The sequence below is a fragment of the Culex pipiens genome, chromosome 2, assembly GCF_016801865.2.
Source record: "Culex pipiens pallens isolate TS chromosome 2, TS_CPP_V2, whole genome shotgun sequence".
NCBI lineage: Eukaryota > Metazoa > Arthropoda > Insecta > Diptera > Culicidae > Culex > Culex pipiens.
The window spans coordinates 69008616-69024651 of record NC_068938.1 but is presented as its reverse complement, the minus strand read 5'-3'; the positions used below and the strand labels follow the sequence as shown (position 1 = coordinate 69024651).

The 16036-nt window shown below is 33.7% G+C and overlaps 1 protein-coding gene across 7 annotated transcripts in view; it reads left to right on the top strand.

Moving 5' to 3' along the window:
• Positions 1-16036, top strand: part of LOC120428848 (germinal center kinase 1) — a 178813-nt gene that overhangs the window by 127333 nt on the left and 35444 nt on the right. For all 7 annotated transcript variants that reach the window (XM_052708111.1, XM_052708110.1, XM_052708109.1 and 4 more), the window contains one exon: positions 11149-11244. In XM_052708111.1, coding sequence (XP_052564071.1) covers positions 11149-11244 — 96 coding nt within the window. The remainder of the gene's footprint in view (positions 1-11148; positions 11245-16036) is intronic.

The window sequence follows — 16036 nt, the reverse complement described above, 5'->3', positions numbered from 1 at the left end:
AATGAAGTCAAGAAAATCGAAATCCATAATGAAACAGAGATTTTATGAATGATTTTAGAAATAGCAAAAATACGATTTTTTGTACATTTTAACCCAAAATGCTCAAGCTTCAACAACTTGTAACTTTTGAACCCCGGGGTTTAGAGAGTTGGTCCAGAAGACTTTTTTTCATGTCTCGGCGAGATCATTCGAAAAAAGTTGGTCCCGTTCGTGTACATCCTTGGACCAGCTCCCATACAAATTTGCCCATTCTCCTTTCATACATAGAATAAATCTGGAGTTTTTTTTAAGTCCAATAAACAAAATTTCAAATTTTTGCATTTGACTCAAGGTGGCACTTAAAATGCAAATACTATTTGGACCTTTTTTATAAAAAAAAAAAACTCTTGAAATGTTGAGATCTTTGTTTAAAGTTCCTTGTCATAATGGTCATGTGTAACATAAGCACATGTACATTTTTTTCATCACAAAGTATTTAACAAATACTTTGGAAGTTTCTTAAATTTTATGGCAAAATGTTACCTCTTTTATGTAATTTTACCTTATTTTTGGAGGGAAAAGTGAATAACACATAAACAGATATAATTTTATATGGTTTTGAAATCAATTATAGATTTTACTGACGCAAATTCTGTCCACAGTCATTATTTATTTTTTTACTATATTTAATTTAAAGTCAACTGTTTTTATTTTGCATTTTATTCACACTACAAAACATGTTTGATTATATCTGGTTGGAAAAATTGTATAGTTTAATAATACCTTTTTTCGATGTTATTTTGCAACAATGTTTACAAATATTAGAATGATACATAAAGAGATGTAAATTTACACGCTTGAGGGACAATAATACACATTTTTTCTGCTGCATAGTCTGTTCACATACTTCGATGTAATTTTGACATGATTTTTCCTACTGTGTTTTACTTAAAGGGGTTTTGTTTCTGTGTTGTATTAAATACACATTACAACAAAAGTTGAATTCTGGAAACATTACATTTTTCGATTCTATTTTACTAAAAATTATATAAAATGAGTTTAATATTGCACAAAAATACGTGTAAGTTTACACTTTTTTTTTATGTTGGTACATAAATCTTTGGTTGATGTGTTGAAGGTAATAAAAATCAGGGCTGTGGAGTCGGAGTCGGAGCCGGAGTCGGTGGAGTCGGGTCTTTTTGGGAAGCCTGGAGTCGGAGTCGTAAAAACTCGAACAGCTGGAGTCGGAGTCGGAGCCGAAAATTTCTGATTACCCGGAGTTGGAGTCGGAGTCGGAGTTATCTTAAATTCAACAAAAATTATGTTTATTTTTTAGTATTTGCTATAAAACAGATTAATTTACAAAACTTCTTATATTTTTAATTTGTTTTCAAGTTGCATGCGCTGCGTTGCCATTCTTATTTTTTCTTTAGTTCTTTCTGAAAAAGTACACACACAGTCATCTTATACCCCGATAGCGAATGTCTTGGTGGTTTTAAGTAAATCAATATTCAGGAAAAAAGTTACGAGGTGCATCAAAAACTATAAATGATAATCACTATTTATGGAAATCGAAAACAAAAAAATAACTGACAGGATAACTCTTCCAACAAATATTCAACGAATATAACAATCTATTACTTGGAACTTAACATGCGCATTTTGTTAATAACTTTGTACAAAAAATTAAAAGTTTCTGAGAATGTTGATCCATAGGCAAACTATTTTGATATTGTTACAAATTATCGTTGAACAAATCTCAAGATTTCAGGATAGGACAGGATTTCAATATAAAAAAAATATCCGTGACCTAAATTTTTATCCAATTCTAAGTTTTTTCATAAATTTTCATGGAGACGCACGACCATTCATAAAGCTTCGTTTTAGGTAAAGATGCAAGAAGTATCGCGCGCCTCCTTTGAAATATATATAAAAAAAATAAAAAAATCAAATAAATCAAAAATTCCGAGGTAAAATATTTTCTAGGTCACGGATATTTGAAAAGGACCCCTTAAGCGTTCTTACCACGAAGACTTTTTAGATACATTGATTTGTAATAATAGACTTCTTCAGCCTTGGCGTGATGTCCATGTACATACGTCTTAAAAATTTCAAAGAAGCTTTGAAAAATAGTTTCGATAAAAATTGGTATTTAAAAATACAAGGTGACTATGATAGTCACTGTGCTTTTTATAAATGTCAACTTAAAAGTGAGCAAATTGAATTTATATGTTTAATCAATCATTAAAGCCAGCTTTCTTTTAATGATCATTAAAAAAATAACAATTTAATATTTTAGCATTTAATCAATTTAATGAAAATTTGAGGTTAAGTAAATAAATCAAAATTTACTTACCAAACTGTTCTTTTGAAAATGCCTCACGGCGTGTTTTCTAGAACAACCTTAAGGAGAAAAAATAGTCATCACTACTTTCAAAAGTGTCTTATAGGAAATTTTCTCAGCTTTCCAATGCTTCTAAGAGCGAAATGTTTCATCGGGAAATTTCTGAGATATCTCTATTTTAAGTTTTTTGGTTTAAAATTCCTTTATTATTTATTGGAACCTTTAAACTAACAATTCAGAAAACTTATCAAATGATCATCAAAATGTTTGCACATTTTGATGAGTAAGACAAGAAACAACTTTGTAGAAGGTTGCAAACCGCTAAACATTTTGAAAATTATGTTTTGTCTAAGTTTTTGAATATATGGGATTTATTCAGAAATTAAAATCATAAAACAGTGTAAAAATGTATTTTTTACAAGAATTATTTGATAATTACATATTTTTTGTGTACAAATATCACGTGTCTACTCTGATTTAGCTTGTTCAACCGAAACTTTGGCAGGATGGTATTATTGAATTTAAATGAATAAATTTGATATTTTCTTAAGCAAACATTAACCAGGAACATAAATACAAATATGATTTGAAATCGAAAATGTACTACATATTACTGTAGCAAGCTTCAAAAGTCATATTTTCATGAGTATAAAATAAAGATAAAATTTTATAAAATGTTTTCTGTAGAAAATGCACTTAAAAGTAGCAATAAAACTCGAGTCTTCCAATTCAGAATTCTGAAAACACCGTCACAAACATTTATTTTTGTTTGAACAAAAATTAAATAGTATTTTAACAAAAAAAAATCTAACAGAAACTTTCTTTCCAAACTATTTGAACAAAAATCAAGACATATATATTTTTTTAAGATGAGATTGAAGATGAGAGTCTTATAAACTTCTAAAATATTGCTAATTCCTTGATCATTTAATACAAAAAAACTGAAACAATCATTTCATACTAATGAAAAGTATTTCTCCTAAAGCTAGCAACAGTAATTTGCAGTATAATTTTGAGTATAAAACATGTTTTGTATCCATGCAACTAGTTAGTGTTTGATTAAGGAAATATGATATTTATTCATAAAAATCTTGTAATACCCTATCAATCTCAAACCTGTAGAAATTTCGGTTGTATCAGCTAATTCCAAGCTGAATCAGAGCAGACCGGTGTTATTTGTACACAACAATTATGTAATAATCTATTTGTTCTTGTAAAAATAATATTTCAATACGGTTTTATTATTTTATTATTTGAATAAATCCCACATATTCAAAAATTCGGTTAAAACTTAATTTTCAAAATGTTTAGCGGTTTGCAACCTTCTACAAAGTTGTTTCTTGTCTTATTTTGCACATTTTGGTCAGTAAAATACACATGAAACACATCATTTGACAAGTTTCCTGGACTGTTATTTAAAAGTTTCCAATAAATGATCAAGGATTTTAAAAGAAAAAAACTTAAAATAGAGATATCTCAGAAATTTCCCGATGAAACATTTCGCTCTTAGAAGCATTGGAAAGCTGAGAAAATTTCCTATAAGACACTTTTGAAAGTAGTGATGACTATTTTTTCTCCTTAAGGTTGCCCAGAAAACACGCCGTGCGCCTTCAAAACTGGCGTTTTTTTTATTTCTGTTTCAATAACGTCTAAATCTTGTAAAACTAGAAACTTTTTTTCGGTTTTTTCCACTTAAAGTGTTTTTAAATAATTCTATTTAACAATGTTTCGAAATAATAGTAAACTAACTTTTGAAATATTTAAAAATATGTGGAGTCGGAGTCGGAGTCGGAGCCAATCATTTTTTAAAAGCTGGAGTCGGAGTCGGATAGAGTTGTTAGACCGGAGTTGGAGTCGATTGGATCTGAAAGCCGGAGCCGGAGTCGGAGTCGGAGTCGGCTAATCCCAGAAAGCCGGAGTCGGAGTCGCTTGAAATATGACCCGACTCCGCAGCCCTGATAAAAAGTATGAAAAATGCAAATTACATATCAGATGAATTTTCTGAAACTTGTCATCGTGACATGATTACTTTTGTTACTTTTCAAGACATCCCATTCTTAACTTTGTAACAAACTCCTTCGCAACAGAATGTTCCTGAATCCTGTGTACCGCGGCATAACAGAAAAGGTCAAACAACATTTCTAACCCTAGACCACCCCCCGCCAGTAGCTGGCCTCGCTCCGTGGGGATTCAAGAATGTGGAAAACCTTCAGACGTGTCACACGGCTAGTTAGGTAGCATTACAATACCTGGTGACAAATACTTGCCGTGACTTACACGAAGCGAGTAAGCTAATTAGCACACACCCGGCGACGTCGTCGGCTTCATTATGCAAATTTCTCCAGGCTATAGGTTGGTAGTTGTAACCGTACAGCACGACTATTGGTCTGTTGAAAGTGGTTATGATCAAAGTGTTTTTTTATAATTCAATCAAATAAAAAATGTAGCTTTGTGTAATCAAAATATGTTTTTTTTAAACAGTTTTTAAACGAATCTACATAACTAAAAAAAAATCGATTTTCGCTTTGTTTGATAATAAAAAAAAAAACACAAACACGACACGTCAAACTGTTGATTGCCGCGTGTGCCACGAGAGGGAGAGAGAGAAAGGAGAAAACTCGCTCACGCTTTTGTGCGCGTGGCACGAACTCTTTCGTTTGCACGTGTGTGCGTGTGCAAACTGCACTTTTCCTAAATGTCATTACCTAGGAGTGCGTGTCGCCACAAAATAAAAGTGCACACTTTCGATTGCGCTTTGTTTTTTTTTGTTCAAATTGCACTGCCGGTGTGAACCCACACTCCATGGGGAAGGTTGTTGGGGTGTGTGCATTGAAATTTCCTGTGTTGGGATTGTTCAGTGACAGAGGGGTGACTCAGACACTGTTTTGCTATTTATTGCTTATCAAAAGTCAACTGAGACATGGTTTTGTAACATTTAAATTTCAAAATTTAGAAAACTAATGAAATATTTTTGTGAATCGAATTCTGAAAATTCACTCAGATGTTTTGTTTATTGTGAATTTCCGTTTGCAAAATAACCAAGTTTCATGCATCAAAAACAGAATCAGTATCATTAGCGCAACCACTTTAGCAATAATTGCAACTGCAGCTCGCAGTGATACGATTAATGCATCAGCTGAAAGCTCGTTCATCAGCACTTTGAAAAACGATCCTCAGCTCTCTCACACGAAACGATGCTCACAGAAAAAGCACAAAAAATAGCAAAACAATTACATTCCAACAATGGGGAACCTCTGGGGCTGTAATTACACCATCATTATACAGCATTCTAAGAGCTTCACTCCACACAACGTGGCTAACTGAGAAGGCGAGATATCCGATCCGATGACCGACTGACTGACTGACTGACTTTGGTTTTAACAACAAAAAACGAGAATCATCACACAAAAAAAAACTAGACTCGGTCACGTTCCTAGACCCGTCTGAGATCCGACCAAGAATTGGATGCAATTTTTAATGCTGCTCCGTTTCTTCCATTTGAAGCAGCAACTACAAAAAAGAAGTTTAATCGTGTGCATTACACTAATACCCCTCTCCGTACAGAACACGCGATTTACCCGAGACTAGAGACTAATGAAAATTGCTCTCGGTTGGTTGTTGTTCTTTTCCCATCTACTTGATGAACTAATTTTCCTTCCCTTCTGGTGTAGTTGTAGCATCCTCGGCGCGATGATGCACTGCCACGGCTTGAACTGTTGCTTCTGCACTGAAACTTTGCAGCATCGAGCTTTTTTTTCGCCATAGACGTGGCATCGTCGTTTCACTTTTTTCCAGCTACCGTTGAACCCCGGTTGTTTGACAGTGATTGATGATGGTTTTGTTTTCTGTTTGACTGCGTCAAACTACCAGGGTTGGGCTGTAGTTTCGACGGCGCAAAGTTGAAGTCATTATCTCTGCGGAGAATTTCGCCAATCTAACGGAACGATGGCGGCATTGTTGGACGGATGAAAGTGAAAAAATCTGCCGTACTAATCGTGCCATCGTATGTAGATATGGAGATATGCTTCAGAAATTGTGACTCATACTATAAGAAACAACTGGTATAACGGAGACTTCATAACAGAGAGCTCAACTTTGGCTGATCGAAATCATCGTGTCTCCAAACTCCGTACAGTCATGCCAATGAGGGTTGAACAGTTCACAAATCTTAAAGTCTTCAACGATCTCTAGGCTGAAAGTGTGGCGGTTGTGTAATTGTAGCTCGTGGCTGCAGCAGCAGCCTAGAATCAGCTGTTTGGTGACAACCCAGCTTGGTAATTACAGAAACGGCAGCCGTCATCGTGACTTTTGAGTTGTAGAAAATGGGTTTAAGATCGATCAGAGTCGTGACATGGGGCATTGAGCAATAGCCTGTTGATGATGATGGTTATTGGAGATTTGAAGAAGTGAAATCTAAACATGTTTGACAATAATTATTCCTTTTACACTGGGAGACAGAGAGTTTACATACTTGAATCCTATAACTAAAAACTAAAAAAAAAACTAAGAAACTAAGAAACTAAGAAACTACACAGTAAAAAAAAATCTGTGTAAAATCGCATGCAAAAGCATGCACATCACCTTTGTGAGCAAAAGCATGTAATATTGTATGAGAAAACGTGAACACAAAAAGCATGTTAAAAAGGAAAATAATTAAATTTTGTGAAATAACGAAATTTTTGAGTCATATCCAGATTACCAATTCCGCGCCTCAACCATCTCGGCTATCTCGCCGCTGTGAATTTAGTTGAATCAACACCGATGTAGCTGTACGTTCCCCATACATCGTATACAGTTAATTCAGTATACGACGTACGGGAAACCTACTGGTACGTCGGCGTAGAACACAGAATAAACAAGACGGTGAGATAGCCGAGACGGTTGGGGCGTGGACTTGGTAGTCTGGATGTGACTTTCCCCAGATTGATTGTTATTTTTGGGGTGTGCAAAATTTATTTGTTTTTCTTTCGTACATGCTTTTTTGTACATGTTTTCTCATACAATATTACATGCTTTTGCTCACAAGGGTGATGTGCATGCTTTTGCATGCAATTTTACCATCGGATTTTTTGCTGTGTAAGAAACTAAGAAACTAAGAAACTAAGAAACTAAGAAACTAAGAAACTAAGAAACTAAGAAACTAAGAAACTAAGAAACTAAGAAACTAAGAAACTAAGAAACTAAGAAACTAAGAAACTAAGAAACTAAGAAACTAAGAAACTAAGAAACTAAGAAACTAAGAAACTAAGAAACTAAGAAACTAAGAAACTAAGAAACTAAGAAACTAAGAAACTAAGAAACTAAGAAACTAAGAAACTAAGAAACTAAGTAACTAAGGAACTTAAAAAAATAAGAAACTAAGAAACTCAGTTTCTTTGCAAGCAAAAATTGCATGCAATTTGTGAGAGTAGTGAACAGCACTAATGCTCCCTACAAACTTTGGAGAAAAACCATTCGGCTCTGACTAAATACTTTTGAAAAATTCATGTCAACATGTTTCTGGGGACCCCAAACTTCATGCTTCCCTTCGAGTTGAGCCTGCGCAGAAATTTTGTTGGTCGGTGTTATCAATGTCAGAAAATAAATTATTCGTGAAATTTTCTAATCCATTCGATTTTTTGAAAAGAATTTTACTATCGAAACGAACATTTCAAAAGGGCTGTCCTTTTTAACATTTGTTTTGAAATGTTAGTCTTGGTCTAAATATGTTTTTCTTAAAAATCAGATTTTTTGTGGAAAGTCCTTCATGGAGATTTGCTCCCAAAAAAATAAACAGAGCAGTTCTCTACAGAATCGGTATTTTTTCTTTAATTTTAATTTTCGTTTTTTATCATTCTGAAACTTTTTTGGTGCTTTCGGTATTCCCAAAGAAGCCATTTTGCATTATTAGTTTGTCCATATAATTTTCCATACAAATTTGGCAGCTGTCCATACAAAAATGATGTATGAAAATTCAAAAATCTGTATCTTTTGAAGGAATGTTTTGATCTATTTGGGCAAAGTTGTAGGTATGGATATGGACTACACTGAAAAAAAATGATACACTGCAAAAAAAAATCGTGATTTTTAATTTCACTTTTTGTCACTATAACTTGATTTGCAAAAAAACACTATTTTTATTTAATTTTTTGATATGTTTTAGAGGACATAAAATGCCAAATTTTCAGAAATGTTCAGGTTGTGCAAAAAATCTTTAACTGAGTTATGAATTTTTGAATCAATACCATTTTTTTTTTCAAAAAATCGAAATATTGGTCGCATATTTTCCTGTTTTTATACCTTTGCATGGCATTATATCAACAATAAAGGGTCGTATCTAGAGGGTGACGATTCTCGAGATTTTCAATTTCCCGGGAATCGAGAGTTGAGTTTTGCCATTTCCCGGGAATTCCCGGGCCCGGGTTTTTTTTTAAACTAGCCAATAGTGTCAATAACTTTAAAAGAAAAAGAAAAAAACGTTTCTTTTTAATGAATTCAGATCAATCAATTCGTACTAATCCAATGAAACGTAAATTTAAGTAACCTCATTATTTTAAGGAACTGTTTCTACATTTAGATTTTTTCCCTCAATCTAAAAATACAAAATCGTTTCTCGAGCGTTTTTGGGACTCGAATTGCAGTTTAAAATGTTTACGAATCTTCATTCGCACTGATTGATTTTTCAAAAGTTGCACAAACTTTTTGTTGAACTTGTTATTAGATTTTTTGAAAGTAAAAAAAAAATAACTAATATATAATTTTCCATTTATGCAATATGGCATTCTGCAATATGATAAATAACGACTCAAAATAAAAACTTTAATTTGATTTTTCCTTCTTGAGTTCAACTTTAAATGTTCACAATTAGCGGACTTAGTGTCCGCTTACAAAAAATGCCTGATTTTTATTCTTTAAATATAATTTAATATGCAAAACACAAAATGACATATTGGCATCAAAAAGGCAATAACCTCGATATAGCGAAATTGACTTACCGTAAACTGGGGTGACTTTGATAGCCCAGGGTGACATTGATATAAATTTGATTTGGCCACTAATTTTGATACATCCAATGTAACAGTCACATTTTTGCATATATGTTCGGTAATAAGCTATCCCTTAATGCTTACATACTCAAAATTCTCAAAAATGTTTAGATATTAATTTGACGGGCATTTGAAAAACCTATCAAAGTCACCCCGGGCTATCAAAGTCACCCCAGTTTACGGTACTTAGATTTAAAAAAAATAGACTTTGAGTTTTGCTATGCTCGAGAGAGAATATGGGAATTAAACTTATCTTGAAAAGGCTTTTCCCTCTTAGAAATAATAAATATTTCATTTATGGTGTGTAACTGCTAGATATGCTTCTATGTTTATTTTGGGTTCCACATTTTTTGGTTACACTTAATTTAAGTTATTGGAATTTTTGAAAAGTTAAAATTCACACTTTTAGAAAAAGAAAATTAGAGAAGCATTGATCCATTTATTCAAACTTGAAAATCGAAAATTGAACATCCAATGTTCTAAACAATTTCGAATTTTTCAAATGTTTTTCTGATTAGTTTATTAATTTTGGTTCGATATTTATAAGTATAAAATTTCCCGAGAGTCTCGACCAAATTTCCCGGGAATCGAGAGGTCAAAAAATTGCCGATTTCCCGGGAAATTTTTCCCGGGAATTCCCGCTCGTCACCCTCTAGTCGTATCAACAGAGTTAAAAAAGTAAAATATAAAGAAATTTCTCAGCTTTTCAAAAATATTTTTTTCAAGGTGAGCAAACATGGGCACTGATTTAAAAAAATAATTACTGCGACTATTTTGAAAAAAGTTACCAAAAAATGGCTTTAGTTTAAAAAACGGGGCACGTTATCAAAATTTCACCATAGTTTTTTTTTTGATTGCAAATTCTATTTTACATCAAAATTTCGGTTTTTTGAAAAAAAAAAATACTGTGTATCATTTTTTTCAGTCTAGTCCATATTCATACCTACAACTTGCCGAAGACATCAAATCGATCGAAAAAATCCTTCAAAAGATACAGATTTTTGAATTTTCACACATCATTTTTGTATGAACAGCTGCCAAATTTGTATGGAAAATTATATGGACATACTAATGATGTAAAATGTCTTCTTTGGGCGTATGAAGGCACAATAAAAAGTTTCAGCAGGATTAAAAAATACAAAATAAAAATGAATGACCGAATTCTCAGAAAATTGCTCAACAGCATTTATTTAAGGTGCACTTTACCCTGGAAAATGCATTTAAATTTTCTTTAAAAAGCGTTTCAAACCTAATTCTATTCATCAATTTAAGTCCATCGCAATCCAGCACCCTTTTTCCAGATTCATTTCCGGTTAAACCGGAAGTTTTCCTCCTCTCTAAAGTCCCCGCTACCCTCCGATGGGACCATCAATGTTGAACCGAACCTCACCACCCCACACTCCTCGCAACCCCTCTTTACTACCAATCTCCCTCATTTCATTTGATTTCCCTCACGGGTGCACTTGTCTATATAGTACACTAAATTTAAAATCATCGTCCTGCTCACTCACTAGTTACACCGATGGTGGCCCACTGATAAAACTAGACACGATGTATCCATCCAGCAAACATCAGTCCTCCACCCCATCGTGAATGTGAACGTGTGTGTGTGCGAACGCCCGCCAAACGAATTAAATTTTAATTGAAAACTTTTTAATTAAATTAATGCCGTATGTGTGTTCTTTCTCTCCCGTTTGCGGGGCTGTGCTACAAGCGGATCTTCATTCGGTCCACATGTTTTTTTTGTGTTTTTGCAATTTGTTACTTAATGATTGCTTTTTTCTTGTTCTCTATTTGCAGAAAGTCGACCCGGAACTAATCTTCACAAAGCAGGAACGAATCGGCAAGGGATCCTTCGGCGAAGTGTTCAAGGGCGTCGACAACAGGACACAGCAGGTGAGTAACCGCGCCCCCGCTACAAGCTTCCCCAAAGCGTCTGATGAAGTCTTAAAACAAGATAAATTATCACATGGTCTCCCCGGAGAGGAAAAGTTTTCCACCCTCTTACGAAAGACAAAACTCTTTTTCTCCGCCACTATTCCTAAAGGCTTCTGCGACTAAACTACTTTGCGCCAAGAACCCGTTCTGGCCGGGCTCGGCCCATCGTCGTTGCCACCCGCAAATGATTTATTCGTTCAATTGAGGTGGAAAACTTTTTTCATTACATTACTAGCAACTTTGTCTGTCTGGCGGCTGATGGCACTTCGGCGCTGGCTGGACTCGGCACAGGGTGGGGTGAAAGTGTTTGGAATCAAATTAAACTGTTGTTTAAAATGCATTTAATTTAGAATTATACAGCAATTCCCCAAAATCTTCCAAAAAATCTAGCCAATTAATTAAAAATTTCGTATGAAAACTTATTTTTATTTGATTTTTGTGAAAAAAAGCGACAAACTAAAAACGTGATGACAAACTAAAAACGCACTTTCAATTATCAGACTAAAACTTCTTCCTTATGTTGAACTGCAGACTTCTTAGGAGGGTGCCGGTATTGACTAATCAGTAGGGATCATCAGAGGTTAAATAGTGAACGACGGTTGGCTCCCATTGATCTTTTTTGATTCATTGTTCAATTCAGCTGATCTGTCAATAACGGAGTAGCAGCTCATTGGCAGATTACCATGCTCAAGATCAATTCTTTTTAAAATTTCTTGGATTTCTTTTCGAATGTGGCCTTCCCTACATGTTTCCAAAGAAATGGTATCCAAATATTATAGAAGGACAAGGACAATTCGGGAAAAATGTGTGCAATCAAAAACACTTTTTAACAATGTAACACAAAATATTCATGTGCGCAGAAACATTATTTTTTTAACATTTTAGTTCTTTTTTAATTTAAGAGGATCAAATTATTGACCAAGCAAGCGCAAAACATAATAGATGCCATTCCCATTTTTTTTAACCGTTTCTCTATACTTAGAAAAAATATTACTTTGCTATTATATTCAAAATCAGATTTAAAATCTAAAGGTACTTTACAGAAGAGTAGTCCTCTACGATTTCGCAAATGTTTCGTGATTTTTTTATTTTATTTTTTTGTTTTGCATGAAACTTTGACCATGCATTCTCAATGTCAAAAGAAGCAATTTTCCATAATCAGTTGTTCCATACAAGTTTGCATACAATTTTGCGGGCTGTTAATTCAAAATGGGTATGTTAAAAAAATAAAAACTGTACTTTTAAAAGGGATTTGATCGATTTAATGTCTTGGACAAGGTTGTAGATTGTAATGAGGAATTTTCATAAGAAATAGTTACAATCTTTAAAAAAAAGATTTTTTATTTATTTTTTTGAAACTGGCGACTTAAATTCCCAGAATACGTTTAGTTTTTATTTTTGGAAATTCAAAAATATTTATTTTAGATATGATGGTGCAAAATCTAGTTGTGGAGGTTGATTTTTTGAAGTGATTTCTTTAAATTTACCGATATCATTCGAAAAAGTTGTATTTTATATTTTAAAAGCAAAACAATATCTGGGTAATTCTCTACCAACTCACACGAAATCGGGAAAAGTTGCCCCGACCCCTCTTCGATTTGCGTGAAACTTTGTCCTAAGGGGTAACTTTTGTCCCTGATCACGAAACCGAGGTCCGTTTTTTGATATCTCGTGACGGAGGGGCGGTACGACCCCTTCCATTTTTGAACATGCGAAAAAAGAGGTGTTTTTTAACAATTTGCAGCCTGAAACGGTGATGAGATAGAAATTTGGTGTCAAAGGGACTTTTATGTGAAATTAGACGCCCGATTTGATGGCGTACTCAGAATTCCGAATAAACGTATTTTTCATCGAAAAAAACACTAAAAAAGTTTTAAAAATTCTCCCATTTTCCGTTACTCGACTGTAAAAAATTTTGGAACATGTCATTTTATGGGAAATTTAATGTTCTTTTCGAATCTACATTGTCCCAGAAGGGTCATTTTTTCATTTAGAACAAAATTTTTCATTTTAAAATTTCGTGTTTTTTCTAACTTTGCAGGGTTATTTTTTAGAGTGTAACAATGTTCTACAAAGTTGTAGAGCAGACAATTACAAAAAATATGATATATATATACATAAGGGGTTTGCTTATAAACATCACGAGTTATCGCGATTTTACGAAAAAAAGTTTTGAAAAAGTTACTTTTTGCGTTTCTCTTTGTTTCGTCGTCCGTGTCTGTCGCGGGTGACCATGAATGGCCATGATCGATGACGACCAACTTTTTCAAAACTTTTTTTCGTAAAATCGCGATAACTCGTGATGTTTATAAGCAAACCCCTTATGTCTATATATCAAAATTTGTGTAATTGTCTGCTCTACAACTTTGTAGAACATTGTTACACTCTAAAAAATAACCCTGCAAAGTTAGAAAAAACACGAAATTTTAAAATGAAAAATTTTGTTCTAAATGAAAAAATGACCATTCTGGGACAATGTAGATTCGAAAAGTACATTAAATTTCCTATAAAATGACATGTTCCAAAATTTTTTACAGTCGAGTAACGGAAAATGGGAGAATTTTCAAAACTTTTTTAGTGTTTTTTTCGATGAAAAATACGTTTATTCGGAATTCTGAGTACGCCATCAAATCGGGCGTCTAATTTTACACAAAAGTCCATTTGACACCAAATTTCTATCTCATCACCGTTTCAGGCTGCAAATTATTGAAAAACACCTCTTTTTTCACATGTTCAAAAATGGAAGGGGTCGTACTGCCCCTCCGTCACGAGATATCAAAAAACGGACCTCGGATTCGTGATCAGGGACAAAAGTTACCCCTTAGGACAAAGTTTCACGCAAATCGAAGAGGGGTCGGGGCAACTGCTGTGTGAGTTGGCGGAGAATTACCCATCTGCAATGCACCATTTCTTTACCAAATTTTGAAGTAAAAATAAAAAAAATTTTTTTTATTTCTTTTCGAAGAAAAGCCATACCTGATAAAAATATTTTTGAAAATCGGATGAAATTTCCTGCAATTTTCTCTCTGAAACATTGGATTGGACAATAGTTTCTGAGATTCAACCTGACATCTATTTGTATCTATTTGTAAACCTTTTCATATTTTAAGCTCGCTATTTTTTTTCGATTTTTTTATTGAAAAGTTTTTTAAGTCGAAAAGGGGCTTTTCTTTCAAAAAGTATTTTTTAAAAGCAAAAACAAAACTAAAAGAAAAGTGGATATAAATTAAAAACGGTACATTTTATAAAAATCATTAAGATTTGCACGTTTATTTGCGAACACCGTAAACTGGGGTGACTTTGATAGGATTTAAATTTGTGTTTGGCATATTTTCCAAAAGGTAAAGTTTTTCTCAACATTATTATTTTTAAAACATGTACTGGGGTATGGTTTTTGAAAAAAAAAAAATGTCAATAGTGTTTAGAAAAATAGTTACGAAAAACTCTTAGTTTTAATTCCGGGGTGAAACAAAACAAGTTTGAACAAATTTCAGGTAAAATTCCAATTTTAAATATCCTATATATTATTAAAACAAGAAAAATTATGGTTGTCAAAGTCACAGTTTTTCTTGTTAAGATATTTAAAATTGGAATTTCACCTGAAATTTGTTCAAACTTGTTTTGTTTATTTTTACAGCCATTCCACGTCAAACAGGAAGTCTCCATATCAAAAGCTCTCCGATTTGGCTCAAATTTGGAGTGGGGGTTCTTTGGATTTAGACCCGTATTTTTTTGTTTGGCGATTAGGGTGGTCCTATCCGAAATAGGGTGGTCCATAAAATTGCGTTTTTCGTCGATTTTCGAAAAAAACACATTTTTTGCGTTTTTCAATTACAACAATTTTCTTACCCAGACATGTATAGGTCATCGCTAAAATTTTGAATTTATCGCAGTTTTAGTGAAAAAAGTTGATTTTTACCCGTTTTCGTCATTTTGCCGTTTTTGCGCGCGGCGCGTCGAAAAACCCAGTTTTTATGTTTAAAAAATCATATCTCCGAAACGTGTTAATGGATATTCGCAATTTTTTGATATGTTGTGTAAAATATTACAAGGAATCAGGAAAAAATATTTTCAGACATGGGCTCTTTGGTCCCGAGACCTTGAAATCGGCAAATGAAATTTTCATAGGACCTTTTCAAATATTCAGCTAGTTTCTTTGGACCTCAACAAATTTTTCCATAAAAGCCCAACTAATAACCTTTCTTTTGAATTGTGGCGCTCCAAAATTGGTTCAGCCGTTCCGGAGATATGATTTTTTGAAAAATGTGGCTTTTGCGAAAATCGACGAAAAACGCAATTTTATGGACCACCCTATTTCGGATAGGACCACCCTAATCGCCAAACAAAAAAATACGGGTCTAATTATTTGGGTCAAAGAACCCCCACTCCAAATTTGAGCCAAATCGGAGCACTTTTGATTGGGACCATCCATAAACCACATGGACACTTTTTTGGGAATCTGTTATCCACCCCCCCCCCCCCCTCGTGGACAATTGTCCATACAAAAAAAAACTTTTTTGTATGGATCGTGGACAATCGCCATACCCCCCCCCCCCCTAAAGTGTCCACGTGGTTTATGGATGGTCCCATTTCAAGACTTCCTGTTTGACGTGGAATGGCTGTATACTGAATTCGAAGCACGAATCACAAGTTTTCACATTTTACATGAAATTTGTTCAAATAAAATTGCCTATAAATTTGGAGATTTTTTTAGTTGTGTTTCAAAAACACATATTATTTATTATTTACA